This window comes from Erinaceus europaeus, chromosome 23 (genome assembly GCF_950295315.1).
Source record: "Erinaceus europaeus chromosome 23, mEriEur2.1, whole genome shotgun sequence".
Taxonomy (NCBI): Eukaryota; Metazoa; Chordata; class Mammalia; order Eulipotyphla; family Erinaceidae; genus Erinaceus; species Erinaceus europaeus.
In genome coordinates this window covers 2,989,421-3,009,218 of record NC_080184.1, presented here as the reverse complement: position 1 = coordinate 3,009,218, position 19,798 = coordinate 2,989,421, and the positions used below count along the sequence as shown (strand labels likewise).

At 54.3% G+C, this 19,798-nt stretch overlaps 1 protein-coding gene across 1 annotated transcript in view; it reads left to right on the top strand.

Moving 5' to 3' along the window:
• Window positions 1–19,798, top strand: part of MYO1F (myosin IF) — a 47,732-nt gene that overhangs the window by 18,387 nt on the left and 9,547 nt on the right. Inside the window, exons 5-19 of the mRNA XM_060181555.1 lie at window positions 1,145–1,232; window positions 1,353–1,442; window positions 2,933–3,064; window positions 3,184–3,318; window positions 5,167–5,299; window positions 5,423–5,619; window positions 7,250–7,330; window positions 7,452–7,538; window positions 7,894–7,980; window positions 9,959–10,126; window positions 12,028–12,113; window positions 13,876–13,957; window positions 14,610–14,716; window positions 15,955–16,053; window positions 18,616–18,760. Coding sequence (XP_060037538.1) covers window positions 1,145–1,232; window positions 1,353–1,442; window positions 2,933–3,064; window positions 3,184–3,318; window positions 5,167–5,299; window positions 5,423–5,619; window positions 7,250–7,330; window positions 7,452–7,538; window positions 7,894–7,980; window positions 9,959–10,126; window positions 12,028–12,113; window positions 13,876–13,957; window positions 14,610–14,716; window positions 15,955–16,053; window positions 18,616–18,760 — 1,717 coding nt within the window. The remainder of the gene's footprint in view (window positions 1–1,144; window positions 1,233–1,352; window positions 1,443–2,932; window positions 3,065–3,183; window positions 3,319–5,166; window positions 5,300–5,422; window positions 5,620–7,249; window positions 7,331–7,451; window positions 7,539–7,893; window positions 7,981–9,958; window positions 10,127–12,027; window positions 12,114–13,875; window positions 13,958–14,609; window positions 14,717–15,954; window positions 16,054–18,615; window positions 18,761–19,798) is intronic.

Genomic DNA, 19,798 nt, shown 5'->3' with positions numbered 1-19,798 from the left:
TCTGCCGCTGTCCATCTGTCTGTCTGTTCCCTCTAAACATCACCATGGGGGGTTGTCTGATATATTCGTGGATTTCTGGTGACTGACATAGTGCCCGGTCCTCAGTGAATGGATGGGTGGATGGACTGTGGGTGGATGGATGGAAGCATGATGGATAGATAGATAGATAGATAGATAGATAGATAGATGAGTGGCTGTCTGGATGGCTGGCTGGATAGATGGATGAATAGATGGACAGATAAATCATAGATCTATGAATGAGTGGATGGATAGATGGATGGATGGATATGGATGGATGGATAGATTGATAATGGATGGATGGATGGGTGGATGGATAGATGGAGTTATGGGTGGGAAGACAGATCAATGGATGGAATATTAGTGGATAAATGGATGGATGATAGGTAGATACAAGATAGATAGATAGATAGATAGATAGATAGATAGATAGACAGATAGATAGATGGATGAATAGAATGGGTAGGTGGGTGGATAGATGGATGAATGAATGGAAAAATGGTAACTGAATGTATAATGTGTGGTTGGGTGGGTGGATGCATGAATGAGTGGATGGATATGCAGATGGGTGAAAGAACTGATGGATACATGAGTAAATGGAAGAGTAAAAGGAAGGATGGATGGATGGATGGATGGATGGATGGATGGATAGATAGATGGGTGGATGGATGGATGAGTACTTGATAGATGATGGGTGGTGGATGGATGTATAAATGGATGGATGGATAGATGGTACTTGACAAATGATGATGGATGGATGGATGGATGGTGGATGGATGGATGGGTAGACGGGTACTTGATAGATGATGATTGATGGTGGATGGATGGATTGATGGATAGGTACTTGCATAGATGATAGATGGATGAATGGATGGATAAATGTATGGATGGATGGATGTATACTTGAATAAATGATGATGATGGATGGATGGATGGATGGATGGATGGATGGATGGATGGATGGAGAAATGGATGGATGGATGGATGTATAAATTGATAAATGGTTTGATGGATGCCTAGATCAACGGTCAGGCAGGAGAAAAGGTATGCCCCCACCTCCACGTCAAGGCCTCTATTTTATTTCATTTCATTTTATTTTATTTTATTTTGTCTCTCCCACCCACAGTGGAGAGAGTGGTGCTGGGAAGACGGTAGCAGCCAAATACATTATGGGCTATATCTCCAAGGTCTCCGGTGGGGGCGAGAAGGTCCAGGTGAGGCGAGACGCAGACGCTGGGTCTTCCCAGAGGCCGTGGGGTTCACGGCCCCTGCCCCACCCTCCTGCCCCCACCTTGGTCGGCCCTGGTCTCACCCTCAACTCCTCTGCCTTCCAGAACGTGAAGGATGTCATCCTACAGTCCAACCCCCTGCTGGAGGCCTTCGGCAATGCCAAGACCGTGAGAAACAACAACTCCAGTCGCTTTGTGAGTCCCTGCAGGTGCACTTCCTTCTCTGTCTCACTATTTTTTGTTTTTTAACCAGAGCCCTGCTCAGCTCTGGCTGGTGCTGGTTCTAGAGACTAAACCTGGGACCCCAGAGCCTCAAGCTGGAGAGTCTTTGACAGAACCACTATGCTGTTGTTTCCCCCCCCAGCCCTGCCTTTTTCTTGTTGATTTCCAATAGCTCTTTACATATGTGGTGTTTTTTGTTTGTTTCTGTTTCTTGGTTTTTGTTTTTACCAGAGCTTTGCTCTGCTCTGGGTGCTGGGGGTGCTGGGACTTCAGAGCCTCAGGCATGAAGGTCTTCATGTTACCACCACTGTGCTATCTCCCCTCTCTGTCTCTTTATCTCTGTGTCTCTCTCACACATACACCTGTATTCTGTAGTAGGTGGCACAGTGACCAGCCTGTTGGATATAAGAGCAGGAGGCCCTCAGTTCGAGGCCCAATATCACATGTGGCAGAATGATGCTCTGACTTTCTCATAGAAAAATAAGCAAAAGGCGGTAGCACAGCGGGTTAAGTGCAGGTGGCACAAAGCACAAGGACCGGCATAAGGATCCCAGTTCGAGCCCCCGGCTCCCCACCTGTAGGGGAGTCGCTTCACAGGCGGTAAAGCAGGTCTGCAGGTGTCTGTCTGTCTCTCCCCCGGCTCTGAGGTCCCAGGTTCAATCCCCCACAACACCACAAACCAGAGCTGAGCAGCGCTCTGGTATAATAATAATAATAACAACAACAACAATAATATATACGCAAACAGGGGCTGGGTGATGGTGCACCTGGTTGAGCGCACATGTTACGATGTGCAAGGATCCGGGTTCCAGTCCCCCACCCTCCCCACCTACTTGGAGGAAGTTTCACAAGCGGTGAAGCAGGGCTGCAGGTGTCTCTCTGTCTCTTTCCTGCTATCTCCCCCTTCCCTCTCAATTTCTCTCTGTCTCTATCCAGTAATAAATAAAAAATAAATAAGTAAATAAATATTTTTAAAATAACAAATATATTTCTAATACTTATTTATTTTTTACTTACTCCCTTTTGTTGCCCTTGTTTTATTGCTGTAGTTATTGTCATTGTCGTTGTTGGATAGGACAGAGAGAAATGGAGAGAGGAGGGGAAGACAGAGAGGGGGAGAGAAAGACAGACACCTGCAGACCTGCTTCACCGCCTGAGAAGCGACTCCCCTGCAGGTGGGGAGCCGGGGGCTCGAACCGGGATCCTGACACCGGTCCTTGCGCTTTGCGCCATGTGCGCTTATGCCGCTAGGCTACCGCCCGACTCCCACAAATATATTTCTCTCTCTATTTGATATATTTCTATATATTTCTATATATATATATTTCTATTTCTCTACTTCATGTATATATTCTTTATATATTATCTTTCGGATTCCTTCCTCCACCTGCACCCCTGCGCCCTGGGGCTGGGGTAGGTCTGGGTAGGGGGGTTGCTGACAGGTGTCTCTCTCTGGGATTCAGGGCAAATACTTCGAGATCCAGTTCAGCCGCGGGGGAGAGCCGGACGGGGGCAAGATCTCCAACTTCTTGCTGGAGAAGTCTCGGGTGGTCATGCAGAACGAGAACGAGAGGAACTTCCATATCTACTACCAGGTGTGTTCACCTGCAGGGCGGGGCGCCACCTGCCGGCGGGTTTGGGGATCGCACGGCGGGGAAAAGGAGGGATCCCCGGACAGGTGCCGCCTACCTGAACCCTCACATCCAACCCCCAGCTGCTGGAGGGCGCCTCCCAGGAGCAGCGACAGAACCTGGGGCTCATGACCCCCGACTACTATTACTACCTCAACCAATCGGACACGTACAAGGTGGACGGCACGGATGACCGCAGCGACTTTCAGGAGACCCTGGTGAGCTGGCCTGGGGGGGGGTGGTGGTGGAGGTGCCCAGAGAGGTGCAGACACTTACCTGAGGTCACACAGCACCCGGAGTGGGTGATGGAGAAACCAGGACCGGGTGGCAGTGGGAGACCAGGCGGTGGCACACCTGCCTGAGCACACTTGTCACCATGCATGAGGACCTGGGTTCAAGCCCCGGGTCCCCACCTTCAGGGAAGAAAGCTTCACGAGTGGTGAAGCAGGGCTGTAGGTGTCTCTCTGTCTCTCTCCCTCTCTGTCTCCCCTTCCTCTATTTTCTCTCTGTTTCTATCCAAAAATAAATTAAAAAAAACATTTTTTAGAGACTAATAATAGGGGGGTCGGGCAGTGGCACAGTGGGTTAAGCACACGTGGTGCAAAGCTCAAGGATCCCAGTTTGAGCCCCCGGCTCCCCACCGGCAGGGGAGTCACTTCACAGGCGGTGAAGCAGGTCTGCAGGTGTCTGTCTTTCTCTCCCCCTCTCTGTCTTACCCCCCTCTCTCCATTTCTCTCTGTCCTATCCAACAACAACGACAGCAACAACAATGACATCAATAACAACAATAATAACTACAAGGCAACAAAAGGGAATACATAAATAAATACTTTAAAAAGCACTGTTTTAAAAAAGACTAATAATAATTTTAATTGTTTTTATTTTCTGTTAGTGATTTAATAGTAATCAACAAGATTGTAAGATTGTAATATAAGAGGAGTATAATTCCATATAGTTCCCACCACCAGAGTTCCATATCCCATACCCTCCACTGGAAGCTTCCCTATTCTTTATCCCTCTGGGAGGTATGGACCTAATTACTTTATGGGGTGCATATGGTGGGAGGTCTGGCTTCTATACTTGCTTCTCTGCTGGACATGGACATTGGCATTGGCAAATTGATCCATACCCTCAGCCTGTTTCTAAGATAATAATTTTTTAAAAGATCTCTTTGGGAGTCGGGCAGTAGCACAGTGGGTTAAGCGCACATGGCACGAAACGCAAGGGCTGGCATTAAGGATTCGAGCTCCCCACCTGCAGGGTAGTCGCTTCACAGGCGGTGAAGCAGGTCTGCAGGTGTCTGTCTTTCTCTCCCCCTCTCTGTCTTGCCCTCCTCTCTCCATTTCTCTCTGTCCTATCCAACAATGACAACAATAATAACAACAACAATAAAAAATAACAAGGGCAACAAAAGAAAAAATAAATATTTTTTTAAAGTTAAAAAAGGAAAAAAGAGAAAGAATGAAAAATGAATGAATGAATGAATACGAAAGAGAAAGACAGAAAGGGGGCCAGGTGCTAAGTGCTCGCACTACAGTGCAAAAGGACCTGGGTTCAAGCCCCTGGTCCCCACCTGCAGGTGGGAAGCTTCACGAGTGGTAAAGCAGGGTTGCAGATGTCTCTCTGTCTCTCTCCCCCTCTACCTCTCCCTCCTCTCTCAATTTCTCTCTGTCTCTATCCAATAAACAAAGATTATTTATTTATTTATTTATTCCCTTTTGTTGCCCTTGTTTTATTGTTGTAGTTATTATTGTTGTCGTCGTTGTTGGATAGGACAGAGAGAGACATGGAGAGAGGAGGGGAAGACAGAGAGGGGGAGAGAAAGACAGACACCTGCAGACCTGCTTCACCGCCTGTGAAGCGACTCCCCTGCAGGTGGGGAGCCGGGGGCTCGAACTGGGATCCTTAACGCTGGTCCCTGCGCTTTGTGCCACCTGCGCTTAACCCGCTGCGCTACCGCCCGACTCCCAAGATTATTTTCAAAAAATTTTTACAAAGGCTGTATGCTCTGTCCTCACCCACCCCGTGCCATCTTAATGCCTGGTCCCCGCCGTGCCCACCCACAGAGCGCCATGCAGGTGGTTGGGATCCCACCCAATGTACAGCAGCAGACCCTGCAGCTGGTGGCGGGCATCCTGCACCTGGGCAACATCAGCTTCCGTGAGGACGGCAACTATGCCCAGGTGGACAGCGCTGACCGTGAGTGTCCGCCCTGTCCAGGCAGCAGGAGGGAAGGGGAGCCCCCGGCGGGGTGTGTGTGTGTGTGTGTGTCTGCTGGGAGGTGTGGGCCAAATCCCCCCTTCTCTCCTCCCTGCCTTGCAGTGCTGGCCTTCCCTGCCTACCTGCTGGGCATCGACAGCGGGCGGTTGCAGGAGAAGCTGACCAGCCGGAAGATGGACAGCCGCTGGGGGGGCCGCAGTGAGTCCATCGACGTGACTCTGAACGTGGAGCAGGCGGCCTACACCCGCGATGCACTGGCCAAGGGGCTGTACGCCCGCCTCTTCGACTTCCTGGTGGAGGCCAGTGGGGCTGGGGGTAGGGGTTGGGAGGATGGATGGATGGATGGATGGATGGATGGATGGATGGGTGGATGGGTGGATGGCAGATGGATAGATGGGTGAATAGATAATGGGTTGATGATGGATGGTTAGGGGATAGATGGATAGGGGATGGGTGCATGGATGGATAGATGGATGGATGGATGGGTGGATGGATGGATGGACGGCAGATGGATAGATGGGTGAATAGATAATGGGTGATGGATGGGTGGATGATGGATGGATAGGGGGTAGACGGATAGGGGATGGGTGCATGGATGGATAGATAGATGGATGGTGATAGATGGATCAACAGATAGTGGGTGGATGGGTGGATAGATGGATAATAGATGAGAGAAAGAGAAAGAAAGAAAGAAAGAAAGAAAGAAAGAAAGAAAGATGGATGGATGGATGGATGTGGGATGGGTGGGGGATGGATGGATAATGGTAGATATATAATAGATAAATTAGATGCTTGGATGGATAGATGGGAGATGGATGGAGGAGTTGATGGATGGATGGATGGATGGATAGGTAGGGGATAGATGGGTGTGGGGGTCTCAAACGCCCCAGCTGGCAGTGGTGTTGACAAAGGAGAGACTGTATTTATTCATGTGTGTATTTATTAAATAGAGACAAAGGGAGGGAAAGAGAGAGGGAGAGAGAGAGACACCTGCAGCCCTGCCCCGTAGCTCAGGAAGCTTTCCCCCTGCAGGTGGGAACTGGGGGCTCAAACCCAGGTCCTTGCTCACTCTAAGGTGTGCTCGGGAGCCAGGTGGTGGTACAGCTGGTTGAGCACACACGTTACAGCACGCAAGGACCCAGGTTCGAGTCCCCAGTCTCCACCTGCAGGGGGAAAGCTTCATGAGTGGTGGAGCAGGGCTGCAGGTGTCTCTCTGTCTCTCTGTCTATCTCCCCTTCCCTCTCGATTTCTGTCTGTCTCTATCTGATGAATAAATAAAGAAAAAAGAAAAAAAATTGATGTTTAAAAAGAATAGATGGGGGGGTCGGGCGGTAGCCCAGTGGGTTAAGCGCATGTGGCGCAAAGCGCAAGGACCGGCGTAAGGATCTCAGTTCGAGACCCTGGCTCCCCACCTGCAGGGGAGTCGCTTCACAAATGGCAAAGGAGGTCTACAGGTGTCTTTCTCTCCCCCTCTCTGTCTTCCCCTCCTCTCTCCATTTCTCTCTGTCCTATCCAACAATGAATGACATCAACAACAACAATAATAACCACAACGATAAAACAACAAGGGCAACAAAAGGGGGGGGGGAATGGCTTGCAGTAGCTGTGGATTCATGGTGCAGGCACTGAGCCCCAGCAATAACCCTGGAGGCAAAAAAAAAAATGGATGGATGGATGGATGGATGGATGGATGGATGAATTCAGATGAGAAATCCAAAGACAGGCAGAACTGTCAGCTCTAAGAATGGACCCCAGAGGCCTTTGGCAGCTGCGTCTCTCCTGAGGGAGCGGTGACTGCGGGGAGGGAAGGTGGCAGCCAGGGGTGGGGAGGGCTGGAGGGCAGTGGTTGTGAGGACACAGGACAAGGACAGAGGCTGCTTCTCCTGCTCCTCGGAGAGCTGGTACTCACCCTGCGCTCCCCTCCCCCAGGCCATCAATCGAGCTATGCAGAAACCCCAAGATGAGTACAGTATCGGGGTGCTTGACATCTATGGCTTTGAAATCTTCCAGGTAGAGCCCTGCCCCCAGCCCACATCCTGTGTGTTGCCCCTTTGGCTCCATGTCCCCCCCCACACACACACACTGAGGTGTCATGGCCTCCCCCCACTTCCTCGCCGTCCTCCTTCTGCAGAAAAATGGCTTCGAGCAGTTTTGCATCAACTTCGTCAATGAGAAGCTCCAGCAAATCTTCATCGAGCTCACCCTCAAGGCAGAGCAGGTGGGTGAGGCAGCTCCCCCCACTCCTTCACACGCACACACCCAGGGCCGAGGGGGACACTGGACGGGAACCCAGCCCGGAGGTCCCTAAGCAATCAGGGACACCCCAGTCTCCCCCTCATTCCCAAATTGATTCCTTTCTTTCTCCTGACTTGTTCACCAAGAAAAAAAAAGTTCTAGAATTTTTTGCCTCTATTCATGAGAGAATATAGTATTGGAGCTTCCTCTGGTGACAAAGGGCTTCCCCTGTGGAGTCAGGGCTCGAACCTAGGCCATGGGTGTGACAAGGTGTGAGACATGCCCGATGAGCTCTCTCTCCAGTCCCCTACCTCTGCCCACTTGGTGCCCCCCCACAGGAGGAGTATGTGCAAGAGGGCATCCGCTGGACACCCATTCAGTATTTCAACAACAAAATCGTCTGTGACCTCATTGAGAATAAGCTGGTAAGGATTTGGAGGAGGGTCTTGCATTAAGTTCCAGAGCTGGACTTGGGTTAAACACACACACACACACACACACACACACACACACACACACGCCCAGATATGCCCTCATGCTCCACTCCCTCCCCCCAGGAGAGAGGAAATGCTTCTGAAATATCCGTCAGTCACCTCACTCATCCGTTCACTCAGTCTGCCTGGTCACTGATCACTTACTCACTCAACAAACATTCCACACCAGGCTATAAGAGGCAAAGCACTGTGAGGCCTCTCCAACCGGTTTTTCTCATTCTATATACGAAAGTGGGGGGGTGGGATGGGAGAGACGGAGAGATAAAGGAGACACCCCACATCCCTGCTCTCCACCATCATGGAGCTCCCTGGGTGCTGTGCAGGGTGCTGAGAGAGGAGAGACCCCACAGCCCTGCCCACCCTCCATGGGCTCCCTGGGTGCTGTGCCTGGTGCTGAGAGAGGAGAGACCCCACAGCCCTGCCCACCCTCCATGGGCTCCCTGGGTGCTGTGCCTGGTGCTGAGAGAGGAGAGACCCCACAGCCCTGCCCACCCTCCATGGGCTCCCTGGGTGCTGTGCCTGGTGCTGAGAGAGGAGAGACCCCACAGCCCTGCCCACCCTCCATGGGGCTCCCTGGGTGCTGTGCAGGGTGCTGAGAGAGGAGAGACCCCACAGCCCTGCCCACCCTCCATGGGCTCCCTGGGTGCTGTGCCTGGTGCTGAGAGAGGAGAGACCCCACAGCCCTGCCCACCCTCCATGGGGCTCCCTGGGTGCTGTGCATGGTGCTGAGAGAGGAGAGATCCCACAGCCCTGCCCACCCTCCATGGGCTCCCTGGGTGCTGTGCCTGGTGCTGAGAGAGGAGAGACCCCACAGCCCTGCCCACCCTCCATGGGCTCCCTGGGTGCTGTGCCTGGTGCTGAGAGAGGAGAGACCCCACAGCCCTGCCCACCCTCCATGGGGCTCCCTGGGTGCTGTGCCTGGTGCTGAGAGAGGAGAGACCCCACCCTCTTTGGGGCTTCTCCTGGCCCCATATGGCTCCCATGTGGTGCTGGGGCTTCAATCCTGTGCATGGCTCCTCCCAATGCCTACACCCCAAACATTATTTTTTGGGGGGTAAGGGAGTCTGCTTTGGAGGCTTACTGAGGTGCACAGTGGATCAGGAGCCCCATTTAAGAACTCTTGCTTCTTCTCCATCTCCAGGCAGAGGTTGCCTGGTTAGCGTGATCTCTAGCATCACCTGGGTTCGAGTCTCTGGTCACTACATGGAAGCCCCTGCAGAAAGGGGGCAGGGAAACTTCATGAGCAGTTCTGTGGTGCTTCTCTCTTTCTGTTCCTCTACATCTCTTGAGGTCTCTCTCTCACACAGAAAAGCATTCACTGTGAGTGGTGGAATCATACAGGTACTGAATCTCAGTGATAACTCTGGTGTCCAGAAAAGAGGGGGAGGCTGAGAGATAGCTCAGCAGGTAGAGTTCACACCTTACTGTGCAGTGAATTGGAACCCCAGCAGTGCAAGGTAGACCATGGGCCAAGAGAAGCCCCATCGAAGGTGGGCATGGCTGTGGGGTCTCTCCTCTCTCAGCACCCTGCACAGCACCCAGGGAGCCCATGGAGGGTGGGCAGGGCTGTGGGGTCTCTCCTCTCTCAGCACCAGGCACAGCACCCAGGGAGCCCATGGAGGGTGGGCAGGGCTGTGGGGTCTCTCCTCTCTCAGCACCCTGCACAGCACCCAGGGAGCCCATGGAGGGTGGGCAGGGCTGTGGGGTCTCTCCTCTCTCAGCACCAGGCACAGCACCCAGGGAGCCCATGGAGTGTGGGCAGGGCTGTGGGGTCCCTTTCACCCACTCTGCTTGTATCTTTCTTGAGACCCACGATGGTTCAGGGTCCAGGTGCCAGGATTAGTATGGGGAAGGGAGTAAGCCCAGGTGCTGGCATATATAGCTAAATCCAACCCCAACGTTTTGACAGAGCCCTCCGGGAATCATGAGCGTGCTGGATGACGTGTGTGCCACCATGCATGCCACCGGCGGGGGCGCCGATCAGACTCTCCTGCAGAAATTACAGGTGGCCGTGGGCAACCATGAGCACTTCAACAGCTGGAGCGCCGGCTTTGTCATCCACCACTATGCTGGCAAGGTGCGCCCAACACCACCCCAGCCCCCCTGCATGGGTAGGAGGCCCCCTCCTCCTTCCATCCAGCCCCAGCCTCAGGACCCCACCAACACCAAGCTGTAGGTGCCAATAACTGCCATCCATTATCCCAAATTAGCCAACAGCAGAACCCCCCCCCAATATCCAGTTTGAGCTGTAAACCCTAATAAGACCCCACAGGGTCTCTTCACTCCAAACTAGGCAGAACCCCTGAAAATTTTTGATCTGTGAACCTCAGTGACTCCCCAGGGATTCTTGACCCCAAATTAGACAGCAGAACCCTCCCCAAAAAATCGTGATCTGAACCCCAATGACCCCCCCATAGTCTCTTGACCCCAAATTAGACAGTGGAACTCTCCCCCAGAAAAACTGATCTAAGCTGTGAACCCAATGACTTCCCATGACCTCTTGACCCCAAATTAGGCTATGAAGCCCCCCCCAAAAAAAAAAACTAAGCTGTGAACCCAGTAATCCTCTTCCAGGGTATCTTCATCTAAAATTAAGCAGAACTCCCCAAAAATCTGAGCTGTGAGTTTCAATAACCCCACAGAGCATACTTATCCCAAATTCAGCCTCCCTTTTCAAAATAGTTTATTTGTTTATTAGAGGGAGGGATAGGAGAGAGAGAGAGAGAACCAGACATCATTTCTGTATGTGTGCTGCCAGGGATCAAACTCAGGACCTCATGCTTAAGAGTCTAATGCTTTGGGGGAGTCGAGCGGTAGCACAGTGGGTTAAGTGCAGGTGGCACAAAGCACAAGGACTGGTGTAAGGATCCCGGTTCCAGCCTCTGGCTCCCCACCTGCAGGGGAGTCGCTTCACAGGCGGTGAAGCAGGTCTGCTGGTGTCTGTCTTTCTCTTCCCCTCTCTGTCTTCCCCTCCTCTCTCCATTTCTCTCTGTCCTATCCAACAACAACAACATCAGTAATAACTACAGAAATATTTTTTTTTAAAAGAAAGAGTCTAATACTTTATCCACTGCACCAGCTCCTGGACCACTCCCCTTTTTAAAAAAAAAAAGATTTAAATTATTTATTCATGAGAAATGATAGGAGAAGAGAGAGAAAGAACCAGACATCACTCTGGTCCACGTGCTGCTGGGGATTGAACTTGGGACCTCATGCTTCAGAGTCCAAACGCTTATCCACTGCACCACCTCCTGGACCATGACCACCCTCTTTTTTAATTAATTAATTATTTTTTTTGCCTCCATGGTTATCACTGGGGCTTAGTACTGACACTATGAATCCACTGCTCCTGGAGGCCATATTTCAATTTTATTGGATAGGACAGAGAAATTGAGAGGGAAGGGGGAGATAGAGAGGGAGAGAGACAGAGAGACACCTGAAGCCCTGCCTCACCACTTGTGAAGCTTTCCCCCTGCAGGTGGGGAGCCGGGGGCTCAAACCAGGAGCCTTGAGCGGTCCTTGTGTTTCATGCTATGTGCACTTAACCCAGTGTGCTACTGCCCACCCAGCCTTTTTTTTTTTTTAGACAAAGAGTCATCGAGAGGGGAGGGGGAGATAGAGAGGGAAAGAGACAAAGAGACACCTGCAGCCCTGTTTCACCACTCATGAAGCTTCTCCTATGCAAGTAGGGACTGGGGGCTTGAACTCGGGTCCTTGCACACTGTAGTGTGAGCACTTCACCAGGTGTGCCATTATCTGAACTGTGAACCCCAACAGGCCTCTTTCATGGTCGCCTCCAACCCAAATTAGGCAGCAGAACCCCTCAAAAACTATCTGTGAACCTCAGACTCCACCATCAACCCCTCAGCCTTCCCATAAGAGAGCAGGGCCCAAGGCCACACCCGCCCACATGTGCTATAAGCCTTGTCCCCTGCCAGGAATTACGGGTTCATCCTCACCCATGTTTCTTCCCTCAAGGTCTCCTATGATGTCAGCGGCTTCTGTGAGAGGAACAGAGACGTCCTCTTCTCCGACCTCATAGAGCTGATGCAATCCAGCGAGCAGTGAGTGGTCCCCAACATTGGGGATGGGGCTCCAAGCAGAGCTCCCCAGGGGGCAGGAAGTGAGGACAGGGGACCCCTTCCATCTTCCCTAGAGCCCCCATCAACAGAGACCTGACTCTGAATCCCAGCAGCACATGGGAGGTGAAATAGCATAGGAAGAAGTTCTCTGGGTTGGTGGAGTGGGGCTGCGGCGTCTCTCCCCTCTCTGTGTTTCTCTTTAATAGAATGAAAATGTGAGAAGCCTACCTCCAACAACAACAAAATAATAATAATAATACCACTGAGACATCAGCTACCCAAAATATTCTATGCTGGGAGAGAGAGAGTCAGAGAGAGACAGAGACAGAGAGAGGAGAGACCTCACAGTCCTGCCCACCCTCCATGGGCTCCCTGGGTGCTGTGCCTGGTGCTGAGAGAGGAGAGACCCCACAGCCCTGCCCACCCTCCATGGGCTCCCTGGGTGCTGTGCCTGGTGCTGAGAGAGGAGAGACCCCACAGCCCTGCCCACCCTCCATGGGCTCCCTGGGTGCTGTGCCTGGTGCTGAGAGAGGAGAGACCCCACAGCCCTGCCCACCCTCCATGGGCTCCCTGGGTGCTGTGCCTGGTGCTGAGAGAGGAGAGACCCCACAGCCCTGCCCACCCTCCATGGGCTCCCTGGGTGCTGTGCCTGGTGCTGAGAGAGGAGAGACCCCACAGCCCTGCCCACCCTCCATGGGCTCCCTGGGTGCTGTCCATGGTGCTGAGAGAGGAGAGACCCCACAGCCCTGCCCACCCTCCATGGGCTCCCTGGGTGCTGTCCATGGTGCTGAGAGAGGAGAGACCCCACAGCCCTGCCCACCCTCCATGGGCTCCCTGGGTGCTGTGCCTGGTGCTGAGAGAGGAGAGACCCCACAGCCTGCCCACCCTCCATGGGCTCCCTGGGTGCTGTGCCTGGTGCTGAGAGAGGAGAGACCCCACAGCCCTGCCCACCCTCCATGGGCTCCCTGGGTGCTGTGCCTGGTGCTGAGAGAGGAGAGACCCCACAGCCCTGCCCACCCTCCATGGGCTCCCTGGGTGCTGTGCCTGGTGCTGAGAGAGGAGAGACCCCACAGCCCTGCCCACCCTCCATGGGCTCCTTGGGTGCTGTCCATGGTGCTGAGAGAGGAGAGACCCCACAGCCCTGCCCACCCTCCATGGGCTCCCTGGGTGCTGTGCCTGGTGCTGAGAGAGGAGAGACCCCACAGCCCTGCCCACCCTCCATGGGCTCCCTGGGTGCTGTGCCTGGTGCTGAGAGAGGAGAGACCCCACAGCCCTGCCCACCCTCCATGGGCTCCCTGGGTGCTGTGCCTGGTGCTGAGAGAGGAGAGACCCCACAGCCCTGCCCACCCTCCATGGGCTCCCTGGGTGCTGTCCATGGTGCTGAGAGAGGAGAGACCCCACAGCCCTGCCCACCCTCCATGGGCTCCCTGGGTGCTGTGCCTGGTGCTGAGAGAGGAGAGACCCCACAGCCTGCCCACCCTCCATGGGCTCCCTGGGTGCTGTGCCTGGTGCTGAGAGAGGAGAGACCCCACAGCCCTGCCCACCCTCCATGGGCTCCCTGGGTGCTGTGCCTGGTGCTGAGAGAGGAGAGACCCCACAGCCCTGCTTGCTCATCTCGCCCACCGATCACTCTCACATGGGCGGTGCAACCTTGATGTCCCTGGCACACAGGTAGCCCCACCTTTGGATAGGGCATCAAGGCCCAGCCACCTTTCAGGACCCCCTACCACCACCTCCTCCCCAGGGCCTTCCTTCGCATGCTGTTTCCTGAGAAGTTGGACGTGGACAAGAAGGGCCGGCCCAGCACAGCCGGCTCTAAGATCAAGGTGAGTCTTGGGTTGAGACCTAGCCCCAACTCCCCAAGTCACTCGCACCCCCAAGGCCCCCAAAGCAGCTCCCCATTGGGGGGCTCTATCTCTCCAGCCACAAACACTAGCTGAGTACATATGGGGGTGGGGTGGCTCACCCAGTTAAGGGCACACAGTACTAAGCACAAGGACTCTCACAAGGGTCCAGGTTCGAGCCCCCGGCTCCCCACCTGCAGGGGAGTAGCTTCACAGACGGTGAAGCAGGTCTGCAGGTGTCTGTCTTTCTCTCTCCCTCTCTGTCTCCCACTCCCCTTTCAGTTTTTTTCTGTCCTTTCCTACAAAATGGAAAAAAGGGCCACCAGGAGCAGTGGGTTTGTAGTGCGAGCACCAAGCCCCAGAGATAACCCTGGAAGAGAGAGAGAGAATAGCATAATGGTTATGCAAACAGACTCTCATGCTTGAAGCTCCATAGTCCCAGGTTCAATCCCACCACCATAAGCCAATGAATGAATGAATGAATGGAGAGAGAGAATGAGAGAATTAAGAGATAAAGTGCACCCTACTGCCTGGTCTGACCCCCCCCCTAGGTCTCTCTCTCCCGATTCCGGGGTGAGGGGGTCCCCTCTACGCACCCCACCTCACCTCCTCCCACACCCCCCGGCACCCCCAGAAACAAGCCAACGACCTGGTGAGCACCTTGAAGAAATGTACCCCACATTACATTCGCTGCATCAAGCCCAACGAGACCAAGAGGCCGCGGGACTGGGAGGAGAGCCGGTAGGTGAGCCCCTCACCCCCACCCCACACGCAGGTGTCCTGGGGGCCCCTTTCCAGAGATGGGGAACCCGGAACCCATCCTTGGGTCGCCCAGGCTGAGCCCACAGAGCAGCACACAAGGCCTCAGAGCCCAGGGGTCCCACAGCCCCGTCACCCCAAGATGACTGGGGGGCAAAGCAATCCCCCTTTATTCTCCAGAGGAGACCCTCCCCCAGAAGGGACCCAGGATATGGACATGAGAGCAGGGGTTGGGGAGACGTGCAGCGGTAGAGTACAGGACTGGCATGAAAGAGCTTGCGGGTTCAATTCCTGGCACCACCAATAGCCAGAGCTGAGCAGTGCTCTGTTTAGAAATGGAGGGAGTCGGGCGGTAGTGCACTGGGTTAAGCGCACATGTCACAGTGCGCAAGGACCGGCATAAGGATCCCGGTTCGAACCCCGGCTCCCCACCTGCAGGAGAGTCGCTTCACAGGCGGTGAAGCAGGTCTGCAGGTGTCTGTCTTTCTCTCCTCCTCTCTGTCTTCCCCTCCTCTCTCCAATTCTCTCTGTCCTATCCAACAACAACAATAATAACTACAACAATAAAATCAGGGCAACAAAAGGAATAAATAAATATTTAAAAAAAGAATGAAGAAGTAGAACCTGAAATGGAATTGGCGTATTGCACCAAAGTAAAAGACTCTGGGGTGGGTGGGTGGGGAGAATACAGGTCCAGGAAGGATTCAGAGGACCTAGTGGGGGTTGTATTGTTATATGGGAAACTGGGGAATGTTATGCATGTACAAACTACTGTACTTACTGTTTTAATTCCCCAATTAAAAATAAAGAAAGAAAAGAAAAAAAATATTTGCCAAAAAAGAAAAAGAATGAAGAAACGAAAAAGAAAATAAGGGGGACTGGAGATATAATGGTTCTGCAAAAGACTTCTTGCTTGAGGCTCTGATATATGTGTGTGTGTGTGTGTGTGTGTAATTTTTCAATAAAATTTCTAAAAAGGAGGGAGAAAGGATGGATGGATAGATGGATGGATGGATGGATGGGAAAGGCAGAAGGGAACACAGACAGGAGACAGAGCAAAACAACCCCCCCAGACAAGCCACCCCTCAAATAGGAATCCAGCAGGAATCCAGACCCCACACACACACAGGCCCCAGATCAGCCCCACAGCAGCACCCCTGAAACACTGCGGACCCCCACTCCCACCTCAGGGGGCTGAGTCTGCACCCCACCCACCCCAGGGTGAAGCACCAGGTGGAGTATCTGGGCCTGAAAGAGAATATCCGGGTACGCAGGGCAGGTTTCGCCTACCGCCGCCAGTTCTCCAAGTTCCTGCAGAGGTGAGATGACCTCCCAAAAAATCCTGCACCCTAAGTGTGTTCTGCAGAACCACCACTAGGGGTTCTGATGGTGCGGATCTGCTCCAAGCCCCCCCACTGTCCCCCACAGCCCCCACTGCCCCCCAGGGCCCCCACTGCCCCCTAAGCCCCCAATTGCCCCCCAGGGCCCCCACTACCCCCCTAAGCCCCCTAGTGTCTCCCACTGCCCCCCAAGGCCCCTACTGCCCCCTAAGCCCCCAACTGCCCCCCTGGGCCCTCCTCTGCCCCCTAAGTCCTCTAGAATCCCCCACTGCCCCCCCAAGAACCCTACTGCCCCCTAAGCCCACCACTGACCCCAAGGCTCCCACTGGCCTGCTAAGTCCCCCACTCTTCCCCAAGACCTCCACTGTCCCCCAAGGCCCTCACTGCCCGCCAAAGCCCCCACTGCCCCCACAAAGCACCCCCTGCAGATCCACCACCAGGGAGTGCCTGCTCCAAGCTCCCCACTTTCCCCAAAACCCCCTCTCTGCAGAATGACCACCAGGGGGCGCCTGCTCCAAGCCCCCACTTTCCCCCAAAACCTTCTCTGCAGAGTGGCCACCAGGGGGCGCCTGCTCCAAGCCCCCACTTTCCCCCAAAACGTTCTCTGCAGAGTGGCCACCAGGGGGCGCCTGCACCAACCCCCACTTTCCCCCAAGCCTTCTCTGCAGAATGGCCACCAGGGGGCGCCTTCTCCAAGCTCCCCACTTTCCCCCAAGCCTTCTCTGCAGAATGGCCACCAGGGGGCGCCTGCTCCAAGCCTCCACTTTCCCCCAAAACCTTCTCTGCAGAATGGCCACCAGGGGGCACCTGCTCCAAGCTCCCCACTTTCCCCCAAAACCTTCTCTGCAGAGTGGCCACCAGGGGGCACCTGCTCCAAGCTCCCCACTTTCCCCCAAAACGTTCTCTGCAGAATGGCCACCAGGGGGCGCCTGCTCCAAGCTCCCCACTTTCCCCCAAAACGTTCTCTGCAGAGTGGCCACCAGGGGGCACCTGCTCCAAGCTCCCCACTTTCCCCCAAAACGTTCTCTGCAGAATGGCCACCAGGGGGCGCCTGCTCCAAGCTCCCCACTTTCCCCCAAAACCTTCTCTGCAGAGTGGCCACCAGGGGGTGCCTGCTTCAAGCTCCCCACTTTCCCCCAAAACGTTCTCTGCAGAATGGCCACCAGGGGGCGCCTGCTCCAAGCCCCCCACTTTCCCCAAAACCCCCTCTCTGCAGAGTGGCCACCAGGGGGCGCCTACTCCAAGCTCCCCACTTTCCCCCAAAACGTTCTCTGCAGAATGGCCACCAGGGGGCGCCTGCTCCAAGCCTCCACTTTCCCCCAAAACCTTCTCTGCAGAATGGCCACCAGGGGGCGCCTGCTCCAAGCTCCCCACTTTCCCCCAAAACCTTCTCTGCAGAATGGCCACCAGGGGGCACCTGCTCCAAGCCCCCCACTTTCCCCCAAGCCTTCTCTGCAGAGTGGCCACCAGGGGGCGCCTGCTCCAAGCCCCCACTTTCCCCAAAACCCCCTCTCTGCAGAATGGCCACCAGGGGGCGCCTGCTCCAAGCCCCCACTTTCCCCCAAGCCTTCTCTGCAGAGTGGCCACCAGGGGGCGCCTACTCTAAGCTCCCCACTTTCCCCCAAAACGTTCTCTGCAGAATGGCCACCAGGGGGCGCCTGCTCCAAGCCTCCACTTTCCCCCAAAACCTTCTCTGCAGAATGGCCACCAGGGGGCACCTGCTCCAAGCTCCCCACTTTCCCCCAAAACCTTCTCTGCAGAGTGGCCACCAGGGGGCGCCTGCTCCAAGCCCCCCACTTTCCCCCAAGCCTTCTCTGCAGAGTGGCCACCAGGGGGCGCCTACTCCAAGCTCCCCACTTTCCCCCAAAACGTTCTCTGCAGAATGGCCACCAGGGGGCGCCTGCTCCAAGCCCCCACTTTCCCCCAAGCCTTCTCTGCAGAGTGGCCACCAGGGGGCGCCTACTCTAAGCTCCCCACTTTCCCCCAAAACGTTCTCTGCAGAATGGCCACCAGGGGGCGCCTGCTCCAAGCCTCCACTTTCCCCCAAAACCTTCTCTGCAGAATGGCCACCAGGGGGCACCTGCTCCAAGCTCCCCACTTTCCCCCAAAACCTTCTCTGCAGAGTGGCCACCAGGGGGCGCCTGCTCCAAGCCCCCCACTTTCCCCCAAGCCTTCTCTGCAGAGTGGCCACCAGGGGGCGCCTACTCCAAGCTCCCCACTTTCCCCCAAAACGTTCTCTGCAGAATGGCCACCAGGGGGCGCCTGCTCCAAGCCTCCACTTTCCCCCAAAACCTTCTCTGCAGAGTGGCCACCAGGGGGCGCCTGCTCCAAGCTCCCCACTTTCCCCCAAGCCTTCTCTGCAGAATGGCCACCAGGGGGCGCCTGCTCCAAGCTCCCCACTTTCCCCCAAAACCTTCTCTGCAGAATGGCCACCAGGGGGCACCTGCTCCAAGCCCCCCACTTTCCCCCAAGCCTTCTCTGCAGAATGGCCACCAGGGGGCGCCTCCACCAGTTCACCCACACTCTGCCCCCCTCCCCCAGGTACGCCATCCTGACCCCTGAAACATGGCCACACTGGCGTGGGGATGAGCGTCAGGGGGTCCAGCACCTGCTGAGGACGGTCAACATGGAGGCGGACCAGTTCCAGATGGGTAGCACCAAGGTCTTCATCAAGAACCCAGAGTCGGTGAGTGTGTGTGTGAGGTCAGACACACAGACACACAGACAGACTGCAGCATGGGATTCTGAGCACCCAGTCTCCCCACTGGAGCCTCGGTATCCCCCGTCTACAAAAGATTTGGGTTAGTATTTAATGAGAAAGCAGAGAGAGAGGAAGAGAGAGAAATTGGCTTCCCTCTGGCATAAGTGATGTCAGAGATTAATCTCAGGACCTCACGCTTGAGAGTCCACTCACCCCCTCTGGGACCATGTTTTCATTTTTTGTATAAGATTTTATTTATTACAGGGTTTTTTTTTTGTTTTTGTTTTTACTGTTGGGTTATTAGATTTTGTTTATTCTTTTTTAATAAAAATTTTTAATCATGTTTTTAATATTTTTATTTATTTTCCCTTTTATTGTCCTTGTTTTTTGTTGTTGCTGTTGTTGTGGTGGTGGTGGTGGTGGTGGTGGTAGTTGTTGTTGTTACTGATGTCATCATTATAGAATAGGACAGAGAGAAATGGAGAGAGGAGGGGAAGACAGAGAGGGGGAGAGAAAGACAGACACCTGCAGACCTGCTTCACCGCCTGGGAAGCGACTCCCCTGAAGGTGGGGAGCTGGGGGCTCAAACCAGGGTCCTGACGCTGGTCCTTGTGCTTCGTGCCACGTGCGCTTAACCCGCTGCTCTACTGCCCAACTCCCGATTTTGTTTATTCTTAGGAAAGAAAAGAGGAGAGAGATCAGAGCACTGCTCAGCTCTGGCTTATGATGGTGCCAGGGATTGAACTTGGGGACTCGGGCATGAAAGTCCTGTGCTCGGGGGTCAGGCAGTGGTGCATGCGGGTGAGCGCACATATCACCATGTACAAGGGCCCGGGTTCGAGCCCCCCGGTCCCCACCTGCAGGGGGGAAGCTTCAGGAATGGTGAAGCAGGGCTGCAGGCATCTCTCTGTCTCTCACCCTCTCTACTTCCTCCTCCCCTCTCAATTTCTCGCTGTCCTGACAGATAAAATAGGAAAGAAAGAAAGAAAGAGAAAGGAAGGAAGGAAGAATATATATAATACA